The sequence below is a fragment of the Pleurodeles waltl genome, chromosome 7 (genome assembly GCF_031143425.1).
Source record: "Pleurodeles waltl isolate 20211129_DDA chromosome 7, aPleWal1.hap1.20221129, whole genome shotgun sequence".
Taxonomy (NCBI): domain Eukaryota; kingdom Metazoa; phylum Chordata; class Amphibia; order Caudata; family Salamandridae; genus Pleurodeles; species Pleurodeles waltl.
The window spans coordinates 391,591,675-391,618,519 of record NC_090446.1 but is presented as its reverse complement, the minus strand read 5'-3'; the positions used below and the strand labels follow the sequence as shown (position 1 = coordinate 391,618,519).

The window sequence follows — 26,845 nt, the reverse complement described above, 5'->3', positions numbered from 1 at the left end:
GGAATACTCAAAGTCCAGCTGTCAGCTGCACCCGGTCATATGACTTGGAGATAGGCTGCAGGCACCAAATGGCTAAGGCAAAAAAATGGCAGCTTTCTAAAAGTGCCATTTTAAGAATTGCAATTTAAAATGTAACTTCACCACACCCTAGGATTTTAAATTGTGATTCCAGAGACACCAAGCATGAACTTGGTTATCTCTTTCCATCTGGAAATTACACAGGGCAACTCCAATGTTATCCTATGGGAGAGACAGACTTTGCAGTAGGGCAACACGAATTCAAGAGTTTTTCACTATCAGGACACATACATATCCTACTTTTTAAATACATTGCACCCTTCCCTCTGGGCTGTCTAGAGTCCACCCCAGGGGTGACTCAAGTGTATTAAAAAGAAAGGTTTGGGCTTAGCAAAAGGTTATTTCACTGTGTCGAAATGACAGTTTAAAAATGGCACACAAAGGCCGCAATGGCAGACCTGAGATGTGTAATGGCCTACGTAAGTGGGTGGCACAATCAGTGCTGCAGACCCACTCCTATCATTTAATTCACAGGCCAAGGGCACATGTAGTGCAACTTTACTAGGGTCTTACAAGTACACTGGTTAACAGTGGTAAAGTGCACAGAGTCAGAAGGCCAATAAAAACGAATTGAAGCAAAAGGTGGAGGATGAAAGCAAAAACGTTTGAGGTTGGCCCTCCAGAAAGGGCCAAGTCCAAAAGAACACAAATGCAACAATCTAACCATTGTCATGGCCTAATGGACAGCCCACCCAAGCTATGGCAAACTATGAAAAATACACCAACGCCACCAGTTTCATGAGGCTGATCCAAAGCATATTCTCTCTCCATTCATATTATTGCTCTTTTTTGAAAATATAATGACAAAGGCGCTTCCCTAAAGCTACTGCTGTTTGTAATCAATCCTAAACACATTACATAATATTGTGTATCAAGAAAACTACTGAATGTGCACCATAAATACACTGAAAATTGACTTTTGTCTCTACATTATGTACAAGGGAATCCAGTAACTCTGCTACTAGTATTTATGAAAAGGAAAGTATATTTATTATTTATTTCAGGGTGCATGTAATGCTCGGCACACTGCAAGCCATACCCACACAACTAGGTTGGGGAAGGAGTGAAATAGGTGCAGAACACTTTGATTCCTATGGCAGGACGCTAGAGTTTGTATCAACTGCTTGTGTTAATTGCTGTTGAACCTATATTAAGATAGTATCGTAAATAATATGATTTTCATTTTACTGCTGTGTGACCTTTATCAGGGCTTAATTTGTGATAATACTCGTAAATGGCTATAGCGGTTGTAAAGATCCTCTTCCCAAGTAAAGGGCTTGAGCCACAGGCGAGATGCTATAAAAAAGAGAGGGCCTTCATTACCTGTTATATCCAGAGGCAGAAAGGCTATAAAGCTATTAGAGCATCCTATCCCCTGAGGATATGATGTTCTAAATCAAAAAAAGAAACATATGCACACGCTTGAAATATTGGAACAGATGGTAGTAGCAGCAATTAGTGCTGAGCTACTTTCATGGTCATGGTAATGGTAGTGGAGTGTTCAGCATTCTAATGTTCTGATAAAGACTAAGATGAGGGTCTCGAAGGTTTTAATAGAAACCCACCTTTGGCACTATTGAAAACTGGAGTTGTCCACCTCGTGCCAAATTACTCCACCACTCAACACTTCCTTTCTTGCAGGCTGTTTTTCATGCGTGTTTTTCCATTTGTCACTCTTTTCTTAACCTTATCTTACTCCTTCTGTCTCGCTTTTCTGCTTTTCCTTTTCTTGCTTTAGGTCAACGTCTGCTGATAAAAAAGTAAGTCCTGGTTCACAGAAAGTGATGCTGGTGTCCACCGCCTGCAATCACCAGCACAAATGGAGCATTGGCATTAAAAAAGATAAATATGATGAACACTAATAATTATCTTCTTATTACCCAAACGCGGACTACGAATAGACTCTACCTTTTAAATAGCACTGTATTTTATTGATATACATTTGTATTTGTAGCTCGCAAAGAATGTTGGAAATTCTGGATTTAATGACATCGTAGAAGCTAACCTTCAGAGTCCGTCCATGAAACCGACAGCAGACAGCGACATGTAAGTACTTGCACTATTTTTCTGATCTTGCAAAAGTCCACGTTGCAATTCCATGAAATTAAAGTATGTCAAAATGTAACAAAAAAGCAGCAGCAACATAAGATGAACAATCAGACTAATCAGACAATACTAACACTGGTTATCGGTGCACATTGGCAAGGCATTGCGATTATTGAGATACAGAGATTGATTCATCTGTTGGGATTTGGGAGATAGCCCTGGGATGAGGCATCTAGGATAGGAGATAGGACAAGACTTGGAGAATTGCAATAGGTTAACTAGTCTACAAGATTTAGTTGTTGCCGGGGAAAAAACAGCCAAGAATCTTCCTGCATTATAGGGACACCTAGACAGCTTTCTGTCCCTATTGATGGTCTGGAGGGTAAGTACTCTTGCCCCGGACAATTGGTGATATTAAAGAAATACCTAGTAGATAGTCTACTTTGCACTAGATGCCACACCAATCCTTATTAATCTGCAAAGCTGCAAGTCAAATTATTATTTGTGATGTCACTCATATACCTAATGTTAAAGTTTTCATTTCATAAGCATTCTAAACTGTCTTCATTTTTATTAAGTATTTCCTGTGGACAGATCCAGCCCTTTATCCACAAAAGGACCTAATGTATGACATATGAAGTAAAGTAGGCCTTTGTTTCCATCCCTTGCTCATGATTTGATGGCTTTCTTGTCTATATCGGTTTCCTATTGCTTATTCAGTGGTTTCACTACCTATTCTTGTGTTTGTCCCGCCTAAGGAGCATTTTGTTCTAACATTGTTTTGATTGAAAGTTATATTCTTCAGCTGCTGATGTCACAACTTTGCATTGGAGTGTATAATGGTTTATTCCACTCCTTCTTTGTGCCTCACTTTACTCCTCACCATCATTTGTGTCCCCACGTCTCTTTCTAAATTATTAATCTTGATCATCCGTCTATCACCCCAGCCCTCTCGTTATGGCCGTCCACCTCTGAGTTGTAGCTGGCCACCTGTATATGGATTTTAAATCATTCCAAGGTGGCCACATATTTGTGTGTATACATGGTGGCCATCATGGAATGGTGTTTCTTTTAAGAAAAACATCAAAAAAAGGCTCTGCCTATGTGTAGCATGCACATCAGCCATCTTGAAATGCTTTTTCCCTGTAGTATTAAAAAAAATCATAAATTAACAGAAAGCATATGCATGCACTAGAGCAGCCATCTTTGAAGGATGGATGAAAACAAGCATAGACAAAGCCAATAGGAGTCACAGTTGTCGAGGTCTATTGGCTTTGTCAATGCTTGGGTATTATAGTTATGGCTCCATGCCACTGGGGATCTTCTGTTTGAGGTACTTTGGTTTCCTTGTACTAGCTATTGTTATCTGAAGCGTTCATCCTTTTTGGACAAACTCTTGAGTATGTTGAGACTAGTGTCTGAGCCTTGGTTTTCTGAGGTACTTCTGGAAGCGCCAGCCGAACTCACTGGGCCAGTCTGCACGGATGTTGTCTTGGTAGATAATTGGCTTACTTTGATGCTTGACCACATTGCTCCTCATAGACCAGTTTCTCAATGGAGAGCTAGGCAAGCGTCTCCATGGTTTATGGATGCACTGAAAACAGATTGATCCCACCATAAATATCTTGAGCGTAGTTGGAGGAAGGCCTATGACCCTGCTGCAAATGCTGCATACAAAACTGCCTTAAGTAATCTGCGCAGGATAGTGCGCAAAGCTTGTAAGGGGTTTATTTAATCTTCCATTACTTCTACAGTCAATAAACCTCATTAATTGCTCAGGGTGGTGAATTCCTTTGAGTCCCGTTGCTGTGCAAAATCCTTTGAACCCTTCTCAAACTCTGTGCGACTAATTATCTGAGGGTTTTTTTTACAAGAAATTTCAAGACATTTATGAGAAAGTCCCTCCGCAAAGAGCCCCAGTGATGCACAGGGATAGGCTGCCTCATCCAGGTCCTCTGTTAGCTAAGTTTGACCCTCTCACTCTGGAGGATGGATCCAATGCATTGGCCAGCTGTAATTCAGGATCTCCTTTAGATCCATGTCCAGCTGACATCCTGTGTCGAGTTACCTCAGTATTCACTCCCGTCTTGCTTAGGTTTCTGAATGTGTCACTTGAGGATGCTACAGTGCCTCAGAGTTGGAAGCAGGCTATGCTTCTTCCACTACTGAAGATGACTAATGCGGCCCCTATGGTGCTTAGCAACTTCTGTCCAATTTCCCTACTCCCTGCCAGCATTAAAATGCTAGGGAAATGGGTGAACTATCACATTTCTGGTTTCCTAGAAGTTAACCCTTTTCATGATTCCCAGTTGGGTTTCCTCACTGGTTACAGCACGGAAACAGCTCTGCTCAAGACAACAGACTTCCTCAAAGAGAACCTGGACCAGGGCGCAGTAGCTATGGTGGTTCTTTTTGATTTGTCAGCAGCCTTTGCTACGATCTGCCAATCCATTCCCTTAGACAGTGTATGACAAGTGGGTATTCAGGATCTGGTCTGGGCCGGGTTGAAATCGCATTTGGAGGGACGCACTGAAAGGGTTTTCCTACCACTTTTTACATCTTCTGCTAACCATTCGACTGCAGGGTTCTTCAAGGCTCCACTCTGAGCCCTACACTCTTTAACATCTATCTGGCCCCGCCGGCCAGTCTGTTTGAGGCAAGGGGCATAAGAATTTTCTCTCATGCGGATGATATGCAGCTGATGCTCTCTTTTCAGGAAGAGGAATATGGGGCACTAGCTGCGTTCAGGAACTGTCTGAGAGATTCAGGGGCTTGGACAAGTGCAAACGTCCTTAAATTAAACTCTTATAAAAACAAGATTGTTTTTTTGGCACACATTCATACCAGGATGCTTCCAACTGGTAGCTTTCTGAGTTAAAGGTGCCCTCTGAGCCAGCCTCAGTGGTATGGAATTTGGGGGAAAATCTTATGTTAATCAATCCTTTGACCCCCAAGTTAAATCTATCTCGGCCAACTGTTTCATGCTGCTGAAATCAATCAGGAAGATGATCTAGTTGATCCCTGAGGATTGCCGCAAATCTGTTATCCATGCCTTGATAACCTTGAGAATGGACCATGCTATTAGTCTGTATCAGGGTCTTCCAGCCCATTTGCTTCATAGGTTACAGATTATCCAGAATGCAGAAGCCAGACTGGTTTCAAAGCTTCCAGCTCGCGCATCAGCGACGTCATCCCTGATCAGGTTGCACTGGCTGCTCATTATTGGCCGCATTACATTTAACGCTCTTACTTTTACTTACAGAGCATGTGTCTTACAAGGTCCTGATTACCTGAGGAAAAGACTTATGTCCTACCGGCAGGTGAGATCGTTCAGGTCCAGTGGACAAAACTTGTTTCTGTTGATAAGGATCATTACGGCAAGGAGAGGCGGTAGTTTAGTTTCTTACTTGACAGCCAAACTTTGGAATGGCCTTCCTGCATATCCCCGTTTGGCATGTTCTGAATCTGTCTTTCAGAAACTTTTAAAGGCCCATTTATTTGATCGGTAGTTGCTACCATACAGTTGCTGTTCTGCTGCCCTAGCATCTTGATACCACTAGCACCAGGAAACCTTTTTGGAGGTAGCCTTGCACTTTAGAAATCTTTTGTATTGTTTGCATTGTATTGTCACCTCCTCCATGCAAATATATGCTGTGCCGGTATATGTGTCCATGTAACAGAATATACTCCTAATCAGTCACCACAAGTATCTTATTCGACCCCTAGTAACGGCATTTGTGAATGACTGCAACAGAAACTTCACTTATCACCATCAGTTAATTTAATCTGGAATAATTTATCCTAAATTATCTGAATAAGTAGCGTGTTAATCATTTCTTTTTTTTTTTTACTTAACTTCATATTTTTATGCATTCTTTAGTTCCTGTTTTTTTGGTGGTGACTTAGACTACCCTAGCCTATAGTTTGTAGACTGTTCTGCAACAGAAATCTGTTAAATATCCATGTCCCACCGTCTCGTGGTTGAATATAGGTTTAAGCTATCTTGTGGTTTCATGATTTTACCAGCCATTGTGTCAGAGATGTTGGATAATCTGTTTGGTGGAGAAAATACCAAAAAGGCATTTCTTAGCATCCCCATGCTACTGGAGCTTACGAAACAGAACATACTATTGACCACCAGTAATGAGTGAAAACATTATCTCTGGTAAGTGCTTTTTTTCTGAAGGGCTTAGAGTACCAGTCTTATCCTAACAGATCTTGTACAGCTTGGATGTTTTTAGTGTCAGTGGGTACACTCTAGTGGTTGGTGAAGGAAGGTTCAAAATGTTGCTTTGGTCACTGGCTGAGGATGAAAGTACACAAAAATGTTAACAGACCTAGCTACAGTTTTAGCCTTTTATTCTTCAAGCGTTGTAATCACATTATTTACAAATATTTTTCCAATCGACCTAACCTCTCGCCTCACCAATGAAGCCACGGCCATGTTTTCTAAATTTGGAGAGAGTAGAAGATTTTCCTTCACTGACATATCTCGGGGCGATACGATCTCACGTCCTGCCTTTTGAGATAATATTCCCCATGCCCAAAGCCCACAACAGACATTGTGCATCGGAAGGGCCTGTGTGGGCAGCCTAGTGCATAATATGATATTGTTAGCAAGTTTCAATTCCGTAGAAAATAATTATTAATTTAGGTATGCTTCAGTTAGTATAACCAGACCACACTAGGCCGCATTGCCATTATTCACGAAATGGTGATGAAACGTGCATAGTTGTTTTAAGTGTGACAACACTCCACATGCACGAGTCTTTATTTCAGAAAATTAATGAAAATACAGCCTCGGCCATGGTCTGTCCAAATAAACATGTATAAGGATAATTTTCTCTCTTCAAGGGAAGGATGGGTTTCTGTTAGAAGTGTGTTTCATAATATATGATTTAATTTCCTTAATTTAGTATGTACAGCTTTAACCAATAAGATGATTCAGGAAGTTTGAGTTTCTAGTGGTGTACCATCTGGTAGATTTATTGGTTGTCATAAGTTAAACATTTATAATCCCACCCTTTTACATAATGTCTTGCTATTAAAGTGCTTGTCCCTTCTGTTCTAAAACATTAAAAGAGGTGTGTATAATGGGGAACAGCTTCCTTTTTGTTCATTTTACCTTTTGCTACAGAGCAGTGAGCAGTGATGTTTTGGGCCGTCATTGGAGACGGACTCTGTCAGTGTATGTTGAAGATTTATTTAGATAACGATAATGATTGCAATTGTTTTGATGTATTAATTATGCTTTTTGTTTTCTGTAATGATACTATTTTTAATAAACCCACTAGGTGGCCAACTTATATTATAATATTATCATGTGTAGGTTTTATTAATAGCCTTGCACTAACGCCCCGATTACACCATTGGCGGTCCGAGGACTTCCAATGCCGTGGTGGCAGTCGGACGGCCGCTGTTGCGGCCATCCGACCGCCACATTATGAGGTTGGCGGGCAGACCTGCCAACTCACTGCCGTCCCCGCTGGGATCTTCAATCCTGATGGGCTGACGCCAGGTGCAGGTTGTATTTGGCCAGGTCGGCACTGATCGCAGCGCCGCCCTGTTGATTACAACCTTTTTCTCTGAGAGACTTTTCATGGCGCTACCACCCCATGTAAAGGCTGCCATAGGCATGGGCAGTTCAGGGGTCTCCCTGACCAGCACCCTCAAAATGTGCACTGTCTGCAGTGTAGACAGTTCACATTTTGAGGGTCCTGGTGCCCCCTGCATGCGGCAGCATTGCAGCTGGCTTAATTATGAGCTGCGACAATGCTGCCCCATTTTCACGCTGGGCTGACTGGCGCAAACCAAGCAGGTGCCCAGCAGGAAGGTCTTAATGGGGCCAGCGGGGAGGTCGCCAGCAGGGCAGAGACCACCCGTCGGGAGTTTAAAAACCGGTGTTCTCGTCCGCCAAACTCGTAATAGAGCCCTAAGTCTATGAAGGACTCGGATAGTCCCATTCCTGCCTGATAACTCTTTAGTTTCTTAATTAAAGCATCTACACTATCCAGTGAACCTTTCTTAATCAGATATTTTTTAATTACAAAATGGGGCCAACAATCAACAGGTTTGCACCGATAAATGACATAATGAGCCTTTGAAAGCAGGTTAGTGAAAACACAGGTACTCCAAAATCTTCTCCACCAATGAGAGTGTAAGGATTTCCCATCAAACTCAGGGGTGTTTGTCCACCCTTGTTAGCCTAGTGAGCAGGGTTTGAACATTTCAAAATGATGAGGTAATAGGCATAATCAGGACAAATAAAAACAGATACAAGAACTAAGGGAGTGCAACAATTTTATACTGGCAATATGCCCAGTGATCAGTAATGGCTGTCTGACCCATTTTTCAATCGGAAGATTGTTTGTCAATGATTGGGAAGTATTTTAATAATGACAACCACCTTTGTCATGGCTAATATGTATCCCCAAATATTTAATTGAGGTGTCATTCCTTTCCACTGGGTATTCTAGACTTGGCTTTCTCAATCTGGTATTAAAAGGGGGAAGCTCAGTTTTGTTCCAATTATCCTGAGACTTGAGTAGCTTCCAAATTGTAGGATTTCCCTGATTAAAGCTCACAGATTGACGTTGGAGTTTTTGACAAAGAGCAGGATGTCTTCTGCATAGTGCAAGATAACCATCCTTCTCAATGAGATTGAGATGAAAGTAGTGCTATCAACCTTTACAAGCTAAAGGCTCCATCACCAAGGCAAATAAAAACGGGGATAGAGGACACTCATTAAAAGTACTCCTGCCAATCATGAAACTTGTGGATACAGTGTTAACTTGCACCCTGTCTGTAGATTCTGTGCATAATAAATGTATCATTTAAGGAGAGGGCAGGCAAGGCCTATGTTTTCAATGAGAATAAAAAACAACAAAAGCCACTCCAGGGAGTCAAAGGCCTTCTCGGGGTCCAAGAACACTGATTCAAATTCAGTTCCCTAGTGCATTTATGACATTTCAAATATTGTTCTCAAGTTGCAGGAGGTTGCTCTGACCGAGATAAACCAAGATTGCTCCGGGAAAATTAATTTAGCCATAAAGGAGGCCAATCTGGTAGTGATAACCTTGCCCGGTATTTTATTATCCTTATTCCTGAGAGAAAGTGAGTGGTATGACTGGTACTTATGGAGTCTTTTCTGAGTTTAAGAAAGACTGTAATAATGGCTTCTCTGGGAGTGGCAGGTAAATGGTCCTGTTTGAGAGCATCACCATAAACGTTAAGCAAATGGGTTGGCTAAGATTCCTTTATAACACTTGTATAATTCAGATGCTAGTCCATCTGATCTGGTGGCTTTCCTATGCAAAACTCTCAATCACTTTGATTTCAACAACGTTTAGTGAAGCAATAAGTATCATTCTCAATTCATCAACAGCCCAGAGTGTGTGAACAGAATATCAAAAAAAATATTGTGAAACAAAAATATTGTGTCAATAATATCATAATCTCAAAAATATAATTGACATAAATATTAAAGGTAAGAATATTCTTTTAAGTGTTGTTTTTAAATCATTGCAAGGAATGTTGTTCTTTAAACTATCATTGTATGTCACATTGTTTTATATTTATTTCATTTATTTGTATTCACTTGTATGTTTTTTGTAAATTTTTCATGTTTAATTTAATTTTTGTAATTTGAAAATATTACAATTACTTATTTAATTATTGGATGAGTTTGGTGTTTATATAAGTTATATAATTTAATAGGAGCTGGATGTTGGATTTATGGCGGAAAAGGTTGGGGAAATTTTTAAAAAATGTTTGTTTTCATTTTTATGTCAAATTTGGCGTATCAGTTAAAATCTGAAGTTTTAAAATTTTAATTTATAATTACAAATAAATGTTTAATTCATGATTAAATCATTTCAAAATATCTATAAAAGGTGTTTATTTAATTTTGTGTTTTACTAAAACATTACTTTATTACATTTTATATACTTTTAGTATTTAGTTTTAAATGTATTTTTTTTTAATAAAAGTTGTAATTTTAAGTTAATTGTTTAACAAATCATTTTTATAATGAAATAGGTATTAGATTTTTGTAGAATGTTCATATTTATGTTTAAAGTTTAAATGTAAATTATCTATTATATGGTTATATTATTTAAATGCTTACATTTTTTAATTTGTAAAAACATTTAGTAAATAAATAATTTTTAATATAGTTTATATATATATATAAATGTTAATGTATAACTGTTTAATATTATAAATTTAATAATTCATGTTTTTATATTTGATTAAAAAGGTACAGTATACATTTGAGTAGTTATTTTTTTTAATGTGTTTAAGAATAGAAAAATAATTATAGAATTTTTTGTGTATTTTATAGGGTGACTGCTATGTTATTTTTTTAAATTAGTATATGCAAATATAATTTTTATTACTCATTATTTTTTAATGCATATTTTCTTTAAGTTGGTTATATATTGTTTATATATTTTGATAATTGTTCAATTTTTATCGTACTGTTTTTATGTAATGTTAAATGATAATATAGTCAATATATGTTTTAAATAAAAAACGAACCATTCAATTTATTTGTTTTATATATTTTTAAAAACATGTCTAAGTTTATTTTTAATATGAAGTCATTATTAACTTTAATGTGTTAATGTTATTTAGTTCAGGATTTTTTTATCGTTGATCATAGAATGTGTTATATTTAGTGTTTAACCAAAATAATGATTTTTAATTGGGGTGACAGTAGTTAATGTAATCACTTTAGTGGCCAACCCCTACAAGTAAATGGCTTAGAATGGAGTGGGACTATTAAATATACCCCTTTAGTGTCCAAAACCTTTCCCTAAATGTCTTAGGTTGAAGTGGGAATAGTAAATGTCACCCATTAAATGCCCAAAACCGTCACCTACATGGCTTAGATTGGTGTGCAAGTAGTATATACCACCTTTTTATTGCCTATAACTTTCCCCTCAGTGGGTTAGACTGCTGTGTGAATAGTAAATGTAACTATTTTAGTGACTACCTCCTTCCCCTAAATGCTTTCATTGTGAAAGGGTGTTCCAATTGTGATCCCTAATGTATACAACATAACCCCTAAAATGGTTTCAATAGTAGTGGAAGTGTTAAATTGTAACTGTTTTACGTCAAAGCCGCAGGAAAGATCCAACCACCATGGTGCCCAATTAAAATGCTCCTGCTGGTTTTACTGGCAGAAATATTGCAATAGAGTGTTCCCGCCAGTCAGACTGGCGGAAACAATGCTATCTTGTAGCACAGAGTGGGCCGACCAGCACCTTCGGAATGCGAACAGCCTGCAAAGCAGAGAGTGCGCATTTCAATGGGGCTGGGCAGGGGCCCCCCGCACTGCCCGTGCCAAGGTCATGGGAAGTGCAGCCCCCCCAGTGGCCCCTAGCACACCCTCACCACCAGCCTTTCCATGTCAGTGAAACCGCCATGGAAAGGTTGGAGGTGAAGGGAGTTGTAATCAGCCAGGTGGTGCTGAGTTAACTGTCGTCATGCCGTTGGGAACCATGTGGCAGGGATGTCGGTCCACCAGCCATCAGGTCCACCAGGATTGTACTTGGGCAGTTGGACCGCCTGGAGTGCGGCGGTCCGACCGTGTGCGTGAGTGTGACGATTCTCAGACCGCCACACTTGCAATGAAGCCCTTAATGTATTTGTTTACATTATGTATACACATATATACTTTTGAAACCCAATTGTTATTATATGTTTAGCTATATGTTTGATATTTGTTTCACACATATCATGTCATACAGTTTTATAACTTTGTTTCACGTACTAGAATTTCTCGCATTTTTCTAAAACACAAAACATGTTTCATATTTGTTTAATTAGTTTCAATTCAATAATATCTATTTGGAAAAGAACAATAAAGAAAAATTTAAATATACACCTAAAACAATATTATAACAGCAAGCAAAGTTGAGATCAGCCATGAAAAGTATAAAATCATCATTTTCAAAGCACAAATCGTACAGCCTTCATCAATATAAATCTTCATAGTGCTTCCTAATTGCAAATGCCACTCTTATAAAATGTATTATTGAATAACAAATATCCACTATACAAAGTCATTGTAGGAACACAAGCCCTTCCTCATGCTGTCTCAAATTTGTGTTACACAAAATGGGGATCAAAGAAGAGTACAGATGTACTGAATACAAGGTGCAGAACAGTATAAAGTGAGACATTATCACAGCAACAAGGAGATCGATCATTTTGACAAAATCTTTGCAGGGGAAGGCAAACTTAAAGGGCAAAGTGTATAATCTAAAAAGGGTAGCGTAAAAGGGATGGGTAGGGTTCACAAGCCAATCTAAATGAGGTTACAAACTCCTGGTTGTTGATTCCAAAGAGCATCTAACAACTGTCTACTTAAACTGGGCCCTCTCCAGTCACAAATTCATACAATGATCCAAGTAACACTGTTTAACTACTTCTTTACATTCAAGCATTACCTTTTGCAGAGTTTTTACACATTTTTGGGAGGCCTAGGGTCCCAAAAGTTTTTCTCAAATAGGAGAGCCAAGGGATCTGATCTACTCTGTCAAGGGTCAAAAATCAGAGATATTAATTCTGACCTGCCTCCGGGGTTCCCGAGCTCTTAATCCAGAGTAGAAGAGCAGGCTCAGTAGAATCCTCATAGTAAGGTAACCCTAATTCCTCATGGCATATGAAAGTGGCAGTGCCTCCAGCAACTGAAAGTAATCTGCAGGTAAAGCTTCTGGCATGTTTAAGAGCCCCCACATTACAATAACCACACAGGCCCATCCCATACACACCTGCCAAAATGCATTTACTTTTGTATCGACTTATCACCTCTGTAGTTAGTTTGTGTCTTAGAGCCTTGTTACAATCTTGGCAAATGGAATACTCCGTCACAAACATGACGGATATTCCATCCACCTTATTACGATCTCTATAGGATATAACGGATTCGTAATAGGGCAGATGGGGTATCCTTTATGTTTGTGAAGGAGTAACCCCATCTGCCAAGATTGTAATTAGGCCCTTCGTCTGTGTGCAAATGTAAAAATAGCCTCAGTATTCCTGCTATATTGTTGGGATCTTAAGGTTAAAAAAGCTTTCCAGCCAAAAGATGAACTAAAAGGGATGCCCAAATAACTAAAAGATGTAATCTTCTCTAAATGCCCCCCTCCATAACAAAGCGCTTTGACTTCATGTTTGAGCCTCCACAGGGCATAAGACCCTGAATGGTTTACCTAAAGATCCAAATCTTCCATATGTCAAAATGAGTCCAATAAAACCTACGACCGGTCAGCCCAGTGGAAACAATGTCCTGACCAAAGTTTCATATCGGTTTAGACCAGGAATTTGCACTGTTCATCAGTGCCTAAACCTTTATCTTATAGTAGGGAAATATGTTATAGCTAAGTGGGGGGGGTCCTTAAATTTGGTCTATATTGGTTTGTGAAGTGCCTTCAGAATATACACTGTCTGCCATAGCAGACAGTGTATATTCTGAGGGTTGTAGTGAATCCTAGTTTGTTTTAAAGGGATAACAAGAGTTAGCTTATCCGTAGGCTTGTAAACTCGTGCCCCTGTCACCCAGTGACTTTTAACCTACTTAGCTTGCTCTGTCTTAGTCCATTTAATTATTTATTTCCTTTAAGATGGCGGCCTTGTTTATAGTTAGGCCACTTGTTATGGGTTCTATTATCAGTGTCACTGCGCCAAGGCGTCAAGATCAAGCACGAAAGACAAACATACAGTAGGTATTCACACTTAGGGATTTTCCCTCTCTATACTTTCGAGGGACTGTTGATATTAATTGCCGTCCCAAGCATGCCTGTTATCTATTGTTATGAATAACACTTATGTCAGGGGACCTTGTAGATCTGTATAAATACAACACACTTTAGACAGATAATCAGAGGGATTCCGACCAGAGGGCATCGCCACCATCGCTGATACCGATGCTGCAGTCATCTTGACGCTGACCCAGTCTTCGTGTCCCTGCGGAGTCTGAGATAGAGACCTCATTCCAAGGTAACGAGGGTTGGGGGCTCCTCTCATGGACACAGCTTTAGCAGATGAGGTTTAACGAACCCAGCTCTCCTTTTAGGTACGAGGTTAGACCTATTCTCCTTAGGGTATTAGGGCATATTCCATCTTATACATATACATATATTTCTTTTATATATTGCACAATGGTGGGGGTCTTTATAACAATGACTCTCTTCTTCACAATACTGGTACTTGGTATATTCATTATCCTAATCATTGCAGTTCATGCAACTTATCACAAATTGCAGTTATGTTGAATAAAAACAATTATAATTTCACTGCATCTGTGTTATTGCCTTTGTTTGTATGAGACATAATAAATCTGTGAGAAAAGGGTAATTTCCGTTTAACCACGACAACCCTGAGAGATCTTACTTTGAGTCCATGCGTAAGTGACTGCTACAAATCACCTTTTACTATTGTGTTTCTGGTGAGGTACTGCTAGTAAGCCGGTAAGGTTTGGACAACAGTTACAACTAGTTGTAGGAAGAGACTTAGTGACCTACAAACGAAAGTACTGTCATCCTGAGCAGTCTTGCTCAGAGCAAGAGTCCAAACTACGACATGGCGCCACCAACGATGGTGTTAAGGCACTAATTTACGGATACCCTGACTATCACTGTCTCACAGACAACAGGTACCCTAAGTACCATTATACGGAGACGTCCGTGGTCTTTGGGAGAATCCTCCTCAGACAAACAGGTAACACCTAATTAGGCTGTAGGTTGTTCGAGCTCGAACTCACAAAAGGAAAAACTTCCCCTATTTTGGTGTTCCGTTTCTCTAAACAACTATGGCTAATACCATAGACATTCCTGCAAATGCTAGACATGCACTTACACAACATTTATTAGCGCATGGCCTTACAGAAGAGGGCGGGGATGTTACTCTGATTATAGAAGCGACTGAAGCTTACCAGACAGAAACGTTTTACTGTTGGGTTGCCTTTCCTGAGGCTGACCAACGAACGCACACATTTCACACTTATGACATTGCGAACGTACCCGTAAGATACGAAGCATACCAGTATCATGAAATATCGCTCACATATCAAGAGCATCAGAACTGGTTTGAAGGCGCCCTACCGCATGTTCTACGACGGGTGAGGCTAGGTCCTTTAAGTAATGAAGGGCCTACATGGCCCATGTTTGCCACATATACACCTCAACCGGGCACACAGACTATTCCGATCGTAGATTTACGAATATTATATAATGAATTAGTGGCATTATATAGACGATTGGTTCAGTTCGTAATGCGAACATTGAACACTACACCAGCGCGTCCAGCACCACCAGTACCTGGTGGATATCAATTGGCTACTGGGATTAATCCACAAACAGTGCATACTATTATGGGTAAAGTGCCCACGGAACGGGAAAAAATACCGTTCTGGATTGCTCAGAAAACAAATCAGCTGGAAGCTGTGTTCCCTCATACGGGGCCACAGGAGAAACATAAATTGCTCACTATGTGCTTGCCGTTCGGGATGGTTCCCTCGGTGGATGAATGTGCCACTTGGGGTACAGTCTTCGCTGCAGTTTATACTACCACACCTGGTACCCCTACACTTGCCAATTTACCAGAAGTGTTAAAACAAATACAAAATGAGCATGGGGCTGCACCGGCCCTGGATCTGGGGATGAAATTGATGTGTAACTTTGACGCCGTCTCCTCGATAATACTAAGTAATATTAAAGGGGAAGCGGTGGCACTGGCAATACGCCAGCGTCTCCGGGAAACTCCAGATATGGAACAAGAGAGACAGCTACCGAAAATAATCTCCGATACCTATACTAGTATAGGACGGGATGGTTTGGGAGCCAAACCTAAAAAATTGGACATACCGAGTACCGCCCATAAGGAAGATACAAAACAAGCAGAAGAGGGCTCTAAAAAGCGCTGGGATAAACAAAAAGATTTCAAAGACAGGAGATATAAAAGAGCTGATTCTCCACATCCGGAGTACTCCGAAAGGAGGTATAATTTCAGGAATAGGGATAACGTTAGAACTCCAGACAGATATACTGATTCACGTCCTTCTCGTTCCTTTCAGGACGCACCGGATAAACGTAGCGAGAGAGGGGGCAGTCAAGATCGATGTCCGGAATACGTGAAAGAAAAGAAAGACTCGACACAGTCTACCATTAAAAAAGAAGAAAAGACTCCTCAGCAGAAGCCACAATTTAAAAAGAAGAAAGTGGCAGCACTGACCGTTAAAAATGCCAGTAGTATTGAGAACACTGTTGAGGAACAAGAGGTGGGCAGTGACTCTGTTGGACAGCGCGGCAGAGGTCACGATATGTCGCCAGAGTCTGAAAGATCATCTGGATGCGACAGCAACTAGCGATTACATCGCGGTTGAGACGGCGGATGGCCGCGTTCTTCCACCCGATCAGGTTTATGATTTAACAATTCAGATAGAGGGAGACGTGGAACGCATTATTAGTGTAATATTTTGGGATGAACTTACTAGTGATATCCTGTTGGCCGAGAGAGACTGGCCACCTGAACAAGTCCGCAAGCTCCCACATGGGGAAGATGTCATTTTGCCTTCTTTCTCCGATCTTGTTCCGGAGGCAGACAAAAGAGCCTATGCTGCTGAATGGGCTTTAGCGCAGGCACCTGCATTATACCGTAATCATGTAGGTTGGGACAAGGACTCTCCTTGTCATGTTTTTCCCGTTAGGTCTACTCCCCACCCGCAGCCACAATACCCTGTTAAGCATGAAGCAAAAGCTCCGGTGACGGAGATCCTGTCACAACTTGAATATCAGGGAGTGATTGAGCCTTGTACATCGGCCATGAATAATCCATTATTTCCCGTTGCGAAACCAGATCATTCATATAGAATAGTGGTTGATTACAGACATTTAAATAGTCATACTCGCACATATGCTATACAAAATTCACACAGCACAGCACTGATAAATAATATAGTGCGTAAAAAATATAAAACTACATTGGATATATCTAATGGGTTTTTCTGCCAGAATTTAGCACATGAAAGTCGGGACCTAAGTGCATTTTCATTTGGCTCTCAGAAACGCTTTTGTCGTTTACCCCAAGGCTATAAAAATAGCCCAGGACTGTTCTCAGCCCGTGTGACATCGATTTTGCACGAGCTTGATTCCGATGCATTGTCCTATGTGGATGATATTTATCTCACTGACGACGCCCTCGACATTCATCTTGCGAGGGTCGATCGGATCATTTTGAGATTTGCAGAATTCGGTTATAAATTTAATTTTAAGAAAAGCAAGATAGCCTTTCTTAGTGTATTGTTCCTGGGATATGAGCTATCGAACGAGGGGAAGAGCCTGGCCCCGCACTTCCTAGAAAAATGTGCTCAGTTACAGCCTCCGAACACACTTAAGAAATTACAGTCATTACTGGGTTTCTTTAATTTTGGCAGAACATACATTCCGGATTATGCGGAACGCATTAAACCACTTTATGACTTAATTCAGACCAACTTTTCCAGCAGAAGATGGACGATTGAACACACACACATCCTTAGGGACATACAACGGGACATGCTAGAAGCTAGACACTTATACACACGGGACAATAAAACAAATTTGGTCATCAGAATAATTGCTGGAGCCCTCGGGTTTACCTATGTCACCTTTAATGAGGGTGACACGGTGGCGATAGCATACAAATCACACTTATATTCCAATGCTGAGAAACGTTTTGCACCTACAGAAAGGATTCTGATAGCAGTTCAGATGGCCGTCATGAAGGAGAGGCCACTTGCCCAGGGGAAACAAATTATTGTTGTCTCCTCGGTGCCGGCCCTTGAGGCTGTCACTAAAGCGAGCGTTCCAAATGCTAAGGCATTACATCCACGTTGGATTCAATGGGCAACGTATCTGACTGCCACTGATGTTGATTATGTGTTTGACCCAAGACTTCAGACACAAGAATTTCTCCAGTATGAACAGGAGTACCCCGCTCCTCTACATATCTTGCCAATAGACAGTTATAATACCATCATTTATATTGAGGGGTCGGCACAACCGGCTGTAGGTACTAAACATCAATACTCGGCGGCTTGCGCAGCCGTGTGCGGGACGATGGAAGGCAGAGTTTTCCATCCTCACAATACCTACACGCAGACCTTAAGGCACTGCACAGCCCAGTTGGCCGAACTTAAGGTTCTTCTTCTAGCGCTCGAACATACTGAGCCAGGAACCCAGACTTTGATAGTCTGTGATTCATATTACTGCGTCCAGTCATACAATGATTATCTCAATCATTGGAAACTGAACGAGTTTAGAGATTCTAAAGGGAACACCATTAAACACAAAATGTTGTGGGGAAGGGTGGCTGATCTTAAGGAGAAGCTACCATGTGTCCATGTAGTTCATACATTAGGACACCAACGTGTAGGAATACACGTTGCCGGCAATACATTGGCTGATGAAGCGGCCAAAGCATCAGTAGCTACGGCTTCTGTGGCTGCAGTGACTCGTTCTCGGACGAGGTTGGATAATGAAATACTGATTGCCGTTAAAGCTTCGGCTGCAGGCAAGACCCTTCCGAAAGGATACCCTACGAACTATACTTATCATATCAGTGCACAGAATGTTGCTTTTGCAACAATTCCTGAGGTAGGTGATCGAGTGATCCCCAATGAAGACCAAAGATTAGAGCTGATAACAGCTGCACATGAGGGTGTCGCTTCTGCACATGCTGGTATACAGGCCACTATCACCATTCTACAACAACGGTACTGGTGGCCTGGTCTATGCAGACGGACTAAACAGTATGTCCTTTGCTGTGACATTTGTCAGCAGATTAAGGGCTCGAACATCAAACGCCCTCAGCAGACATCTCTCTTAGTGTCAGACAAGCCACTCCATTGTGTGTACCTGGACCATTGTGGTCCCTTGCAGCCTGATGGTGCATATAAATACATTTTAGTGGCTGTAGATTCCTGTTCTAGATTCCTGTGGGTATGGCCACAGCGGTCGGCTGACGCCCGGACTGTTATAAAAGATTTACTGATCTTTATCTGTACATATGCGGTTGCGGCATTCCATTCGGACCAGGGCCCTGCATTTGCCTCTAAAGCTTTCAGGGACACCATGAGAACGATGGGTGTTGAACTCCATTACTCCTCACCATACCATCCTGAGGGAAATTCGGTCGTGGAGAGGCGGAATCGTGATCTAAAGCAGTCCTTAACAGCTCGAGTATTAGGTTCAGGCCGCAGTTGGTTACATCACCTATATGGGGTCCAGAGAGCACTGAATAATCTGCCAAGACGGTCCTTGGGGGGAAGTTCTCCATATGAGGTACTCTTTGGGACACCTATGTATGTCCCCGATCTTGATGCCCCTGGTATGGTGGCAGCAGAAACACCATTTGACATAAAAGAACGTCTTGCTGTTTTACAGGAGCTTCAACAATTCCGTGATGATAAATCATCTACAAGTGCTGCCACCTTGGGAATAAGGGAATTGGTGAAAACTTTGACTGGCTGGATTCCTAACGTTGGGGATCTGGTTCGTGAGAAGATCGCTGTGAGAAAAGAGTTTGGTCCATCATACAGAGCACCTGTACCGGTCTTGGGGATAAAAGGCACCAGGACTGTCATCCTTCCACCATTGTCTGGTTCCAAATCAAACAGATTCATCTCCATTGATGACATCAAATTACATCATGTGGCCAATTCTTCACAGTAGACCAGGAGGTCCCTTGGGTAGTTCCCGATCCCCTCTCACTACCCAACAGGACGTCCATCTACATAGTAGGATGAATATCACTACTGCTGACTATGCAACTATGTCAGCTGCTGTTACGAGCACTTCCTCAACCATGGGGAGGGCGGAAGATGAACTTTTGTTCGTTCCAGTAACAACTTCGGAGACCACCCCGCTTCAGGATTTGGCTGTGTTTTACACGAACACTTCCACGGCGAATTACGTTGTCTATCAAGAACTTCCACGAGCAATGGATGAGAATTCGACGGGTCCTGTGTTTGCAGAGACTTCCTCTGGCTATTTTGTAGACATTGATGATTTTTCTTCGGATTCATCCTCAACTGAGTCTGACAAACTTTCGAGATGTAGCAAATTCTATCAATGGCTTAAGGAGAATTATTTGATATATCCATGGAACTATCTCTGGTTCTGTTTGACATTTATTGCATTATTTTTATGGATTGGTTTTGTGACTGTTTTCTTTTTACTAATTAATGGTCACTATATCGCTGATCGCTCCTCTGTAGAGCCTGTTGATGAAATTTTAACACCACATCATTCTTCACATAAGGTCCGACGTGATTTGTCCCCTGTAAATATTACAGCTATACCAATTACTGATGGGGTTGTGTGGGACAAAGTACAGTTCAATATATATGGGCCTACAGAGATAATTCAAATACCATACGTGTTCAAAATTTCAATGTCTGATGTTATTACACCTAATGTTGTCTCTGATGATTGGGATGTCCAAACAGTTGATTCAATGCTAACTGAAATGAAGGACTATTCCGCTTTTGAAAGTGATGATGTATATGATTATACAATGAATTATGGGGAAATGTTCTGCTATAACAATTGGGGACATCACTACCTACACCGTGCAACTAGATATAGGCCTCTCTTGAATTATACACAATGGGAACATTGTTCGACACCACAGATGGGGAGTCCGAAGTATTACAGCGAAAAATTTACATACTTTTCTGGGCATGATACAAGAAAAGCAGAGTCGTATTATTTTAAATTACCTCCGGCACAAATTAGAAAACTGCTGCTAACAGGTACGAAACTGATTTATTCAGATCCCTTTGTTTCCCGGCTCTCGATTGAGGGTTACGAATATTGGAAAGATACTGTTGATTTGAAAGTGTATGGGGGACACAAGATTGGCAGATACAGGGTAGGGAGGCTTTGTTTCGAGCTTGCCTGATTCCTGTGCAAATGATTTTCTTAAAAGACACTATTGAGTAGACGTCATGTCTGGGGCTAGCAAAAATCAAAGACCTGAACACGCCCAGTATCCCTACTCCGACAAAGTTTAAAGATTGGCAACAATTTCTCAATGTCTCAGAAGACAGGCTAGATGCAATGGTTAAGACTGGTACCTATAATTCTTCACTTTCCCGTCCCGGCGGGTGGTTGGTTTGGCCCTCCGACACTGATGAGTGTAGTAAGCGTTTTTTTAACTCTTCAGGGTTTTTTTCCATTCACAGGCCTGACCCTCGCTTTATATCAGGTCAACATACAGGTATAATTACAACGTACAGTGTGGGTAAGCTGTGCCAGCAATTGGTGCAGACAAACACGTTAACAGCGGTTAAGCAACACCTGAACACTCTTTCTGACAGTATAGACTTACAGGATTTTCTGTTAGGTCCTAGGAAACATCGCTCAAAACGGTTTTTATATGCTATGTATAATGAAATTTGGAAACTTTCCCAGATTGAGGCTGCTGCACATTTAAGGCAACTAGATAAGGAGAATTTGGAAAAAACATTAGCTGTTGTCGATAATGGCATGAACACGTTGTCCAACAGGATTTATTCACTATCAAATATAGTGTTGTCTGCTATTGATATCACTCAGACTGACTTGTCCCGGTTATATCATGGGCAAACGCAGCTACGTTCCATCATGCAGCTTGGTTGGACATTACAGACACTGAAAAGTGGCCACATTCTATGGAAGTACATTAATGGGAGTGAACTATTCGCTGCTTTTAATTTTTCCAGGGAACAAGAAACAATGGCTAAAAGGGAGGCTCGTTTCACCCTGATTCAAGTAGAGAAATTAGATAAGTTGCCCTTCACGGTAGCAGAGAGCCCTTCAACTATCTGTCTCATGCACGGCATTATTAATTTACCAATATCAACCTTTCGTTTCTCGAGCTGCCTGAAACATCTTGCGGTGGGAGGATATGAGCAGCTAGGAGATAGCTTTATTAAGGAAGAGTGGGAGTTGCCCTTTGACTACAGATGTATGAACGGTGAACAGGAGGTCTTTCTTAGCGGAAGTGAATGTGAGACTGCTGTTCGTCATTCTATGATATGCAAACAGGTGTCCCTTCATGGTCTTTGCAATGCGGGGGTCGCAAATTTGGCCTGTTTTCTGAAGGGTACTCCCGTCCCCTTGATTCGTCCAGTGTTTCATGTACTTTCCAATGGAAGTTATGTTCTACTGAATGATCAAAGCTGTTGCGGCTTGCGACCTGGAATTGCCTACGCAATTTCAGTCACGAAGGTCGTTACGTGTTGTGGACATGTTTTGTTTCCCCCCACACAAGAGATACAAGTATCTGAAATGTGGCCTCACATAGATACTATTTATATGAACTATGACAAGTTGAGTAGACTAAAGGCGCTATTGTTTCAGAAACAGGTCGCCTTGACATCCGCAAAAGAGACGTATGCTCTCCAGATTGAGAGATCATCAGCCGAGATACAATCCCATTTAAATACCGATTTCCCCAAACACTTTGGACAGCTGGTATCGAGAATATTCAATGCTTCAAGCACCACTGGGATTGTGCATTTCTTTAAGGTTGTCGGGTCTGGTTTCATGTCCATCTTCCAGACTGTCTTCGGAGTCATCCCATCAGCCATCCATTCTCTCTTTTCTAGTGTTTGGTGGCTTTCCGATTATTTTGGCTTTACTTGGCGGACTACTACTGCTATTTCTTCTGATTCGCGGTGGTTGTTTCTTTCCAGCAACACAGAGCAATGGAGCCGCTCCCGTCAACCCCACTGTGCCGTGAACGCATGGTTCGGATCTTCGGTACACCTTTACTGGTGGAACTGGAATTTGACTGGTCGTTGTCATTCCGGCCGCTACTCTGGTGTGTACAGCCGGTCTTCCGCTGCATATGGTGCCTCTTTGAACATCTGCCTATGGTCTGTCTTGCTGTTGCTCCGACATCTCCTGTGGACCACGAACTGCTGATGTCCCCAATGAGGGTTCATTCACAGTCATGGCCCTTGAGACTGAGGTTGCTCCGCGAGGCCACCTATGAACTTTCTGTTACAAGATCTGATATGGATGAGGGCGCTGCAGCGAGTGTCGATACACCGATGAATGTGGCTCACTTCTGCTCTGTGGATTCGTTTGTCCGTCCAGCTCTCAATTTCACTTCAGACGATGTTGACTCGTTTTTAAGATCCTTAAATGGTGACTTCGATGACATTCTTCAAGATCCTGCATATAACACATGATTTGATGAATTTGCTTACCAGTTCCCGGTTCTAAAATAGGCGATTATACTAAAAGTTTGCTATACTTGTCATGGTTGATATTAACATCTCTGTATGTTTTTTAAACGTATTTTAACACACAGCAATTATTTTGTCATTTAGTACATTTTTTAGCTTGAGTTTTCGTTTTCTTTTGGCTTTTTGTTCAGTAGCAGCTTTTTTAGCATTTGGATTGCTTTACCTTCATCATACCTGTTACGGCAATGGGGAGGGTGTAGTGAATCCTAGTTTGTTTTAACGGGATAGCAAGAGTTAGCTTAGCAGTAGGCTTGTAAACTCGTGCCCCCGTCACCCAGTGACTTTTAACCTACTTAGCTTGCTCTGTCTTAGTCCATTTAATTATTTATTTCCTTTAAGATGGCGGCTTTGTTTATAGGTAGGCCACTTGTTATGGGTTCTATTATCAGTGTCACTGCGCCAAGGCGTCTAGATCAAGCACGAAAGACAAACATACGGTAGGTATTCACACTTAGGGATTTTCCCTCTCTATATATTTTCGAGGGACTGTTGATATTAATTGCCGTCCCAAGCATGCCTGTTATATATTGTTATGAATAACACTTATGTCAGGGGACCTTGTAGATCTGTATAAATACAACACACTTTAGACAGATAATCAGAGGGATTCCGACCAGAGGGCATCGCCACCATCGCTGATACCGATGCTGCAGTCATCTTGACGCTGACCCAGTCATCGTGTCCCTGCGGAGTCTGAGATAGAGACCTCATTCCAAGGTAACGAGGGTTGGGGGCTCCTCTCATGGACACGGCTTTGGCAGATTAGGTTTAACGAACCCAGCTCTCCTTTTAGGTAGGAGGTTAGACCTATTCTTCTTAGGGTATTAGGGCATATTCCATCTTATACATATACATATATTTCTTTTATATATTGCACAATGGTGGGGGTCTTTATAACAATGACTCTCTTCTTCACAATACTGTTGCTTGGTATATTCATTATCCTAATCATTGCAGTTCATGCAACTTATCACAAATTGCAGTTATGTTGAATAAAAACTATTATAATTTCACTGCATCTGTGTTATTGCCTTTGTTTGTATGAGACATAATAAATCTGTGAGAAAAGGGTAATTTCCGTTTAACCACGACAACCCTGAGACATCTTACTTTGAGTCCATGCGTAAGTGACTGCTACAAATCACCTTTTACTATTGTGTTTCTGGTGAGGTACTGCTAGTAAGCCGGTAAGGTTTGGACAACAGTTACAACTAGTTGTAGGAAGAGACTTAGTCACCTACAAACGAAAGTACTGTCATCCTGAGACCAGCAGTCTTGCTCAGAGCAAGTGTCCAAACTACGACAGGGTGCTGGCCCCCTTCTGTGGCCCCAGCACTGTGTTTCCACCATCCTTTCCATGGCGGGGTCTCTGCCATGGGAAGGTTGCTGGAAACAGGAGTCGTGATCTGCACGAGTTCAGCGCCGCCTTGGCTGACCACAAGTCTGACCGCTTTTAGCCCATTGGGGAACTTGTTCCGGGTGATGAATGCGGTCCCCTGACAGGCTCCTAATGTGGCAGTTGGACCCCTTGAAGTGCGGCAGTCAGACCTTCACCATGGGGCTGGCGGTCTCAAGACCACCAGCCTCGTAATGAGGCTCTTGGTCATTTTGTTCATTTCGCAGCCATTCTTTATGGTAAGTCTACTTTTTTTAGTCTATTTGTGTCATTTTTCATTGATTTTGGTGAGAGCGAGTCACGGTTACCTGCTACTGATCATTAGATAAGTTAAGACATGTTTGAATTATTTAAAGGGTTTTAGAGTAGGGTGATCTTGGTGGAATAAAGTGAATTATAGGGTTATTTTTGATTTGGTGGTTAACTATAGTTTGTGTTCTGTTATGCTGTGAATTAGGTTTACTTAGAGTTTGGTAGTAGTGTAGTGTTATTTTAGATATTTTAATGTTATAATTTGCGTTTATTACATATGTAATGTTATGTTCTGTTGTGTTTGAACATAGTGGTTTGGGTGAGTGGGTGTTCTATTTTTTCTTTTACAGCTTTAGAGAGCTGAATTTTTAAAGGGGAACTATGGAGTTTGTTATTTTAAAGGATTTTTTAAATTATAATCTCCTTTGACTATTCAGGTTTCCAGGGGCATTTCTTTTTTCCGAACTTTTGGGGGCTTTATGGTCCCTTTGTAACTTTGGATTACTTTGATGGATTTACATTGGAAGTTTTCATTTTTATATTTTTTGGGGCTTTTTAGAAATAAAATGTATCTTTTTGGTGGATTATATTTTGAGAACATGGATATGGATGGAGATCAACAATTATAGAATGTAAGCTTTATTTATTTGTGGGTAGGAAATGTTATATTTTATTATCTATGTGTCTTTGCCGTAATTGCAGTATATTATTTTGCATTTCTATAGGTTGGATTTGCTTGGTTCTAGGTTGTGCTTTGTGATCTTTAATGTGTTGATTTTTAATTAATGATAAAACCTTTTTTTTTGTCAGTCTTATTTTCTATGTTATTTCTATGTTGATGTATAAAATATATTGTTTAATATTTATTTCAAAATCCTTAAGTTTTTGGTGGTGTGTACTTTTGTTAAGGTTTGTTGGTTACTTTGTAGTTATCTAGGTGCTTTATAATAGGGATTTTGCTATAGTTTCTTATGCTTTTTATCTTTTGTTTTGAAGAGTCTAACTTTACATAGTAGCATGTTGTACATTCTTCTGGTTTGCTTACTTTAGGTTTAATTTGGCTACTGATTGCTCTGTTAATTGTTGGTAGCGTTGTTCTTTTTGTAGGGCCTCTATGGATTTGTAGAGTGTAGGCTGGGTTCTTCCTAGAGTGGCTTGGAAGGCATTGTGCCACCCTTTGACTGCATTGTTGGTTCTGGCTTGATGATCTATGGCGCCTACATAGACATTCAACCATTGAATTTGGAATTTTGGTTGGCAACTAGGTACAGTCTGCCAACCCAATAGTCCTCAAAGTAGTCCATTAGGTGGGGGACGGCAGTTAGACAACCACCTTCTCAGCGGTCCGACTGCCCGATAATGACAATGGCTGTGACACCACCTCCCTACCACCACCACCAACATTGCTGCTACCGTGGCGATGGTGAAGGGGGTCAATGGGGATGGGCCTGCCACATCAGCCATCGGGCTGATCAGACCATGACTTTCTGCTGACCTTCATCTGGTGGGGTCCCCGCAGGTTGAAGGTCAGCAGAAAGGCAGGATAAGGGCCACAACATTGGCCCTAGGGCGATTATACCCTTCCAGGCTGTGAGCTAAAGCTCACTCACAGCCCGCAATGCCAGCCAGGTGTACAAAGTGTCCCTCTCTAGGGACACAGTGCACCCGACTGGCTGGCAGCCCAATAGCATGTCCCGCATTTGCTTCAGGCTATCACTCTAGCTGAAGTGTACTGCTACTATGACTGCGGTGCCAACACACCTCAAACCTCGCTGTCATGTCAGAATCTT

General features: G+C 41.2%; 1 protein-coding gene across 1 annotated transcript in view; it reads left to right on the top strand.

The window, feature by feature from the left end:
* The window catches only part of LOC138304104 (arf-GAP with SH3 domain, ANK repeat and PH domain-containing protein 1-like), a 1,221,419-nt gene that overhangs the window by 838,553 nt on the left and 356,021 nt on the right, over positions 1 to 26,845 (top strand). The window contains exon 17 of the mRNA XM_069243851.1: positions 2,033 to 2,124. Within this exon, the coding sequence (XP_069099952.1) occupies positions 2,033 to 2,124 (92 nt within the window). The remainder of the gene's footprint in view (positions 1 to 2,032; positions 2,125 to 26,845) is intronic.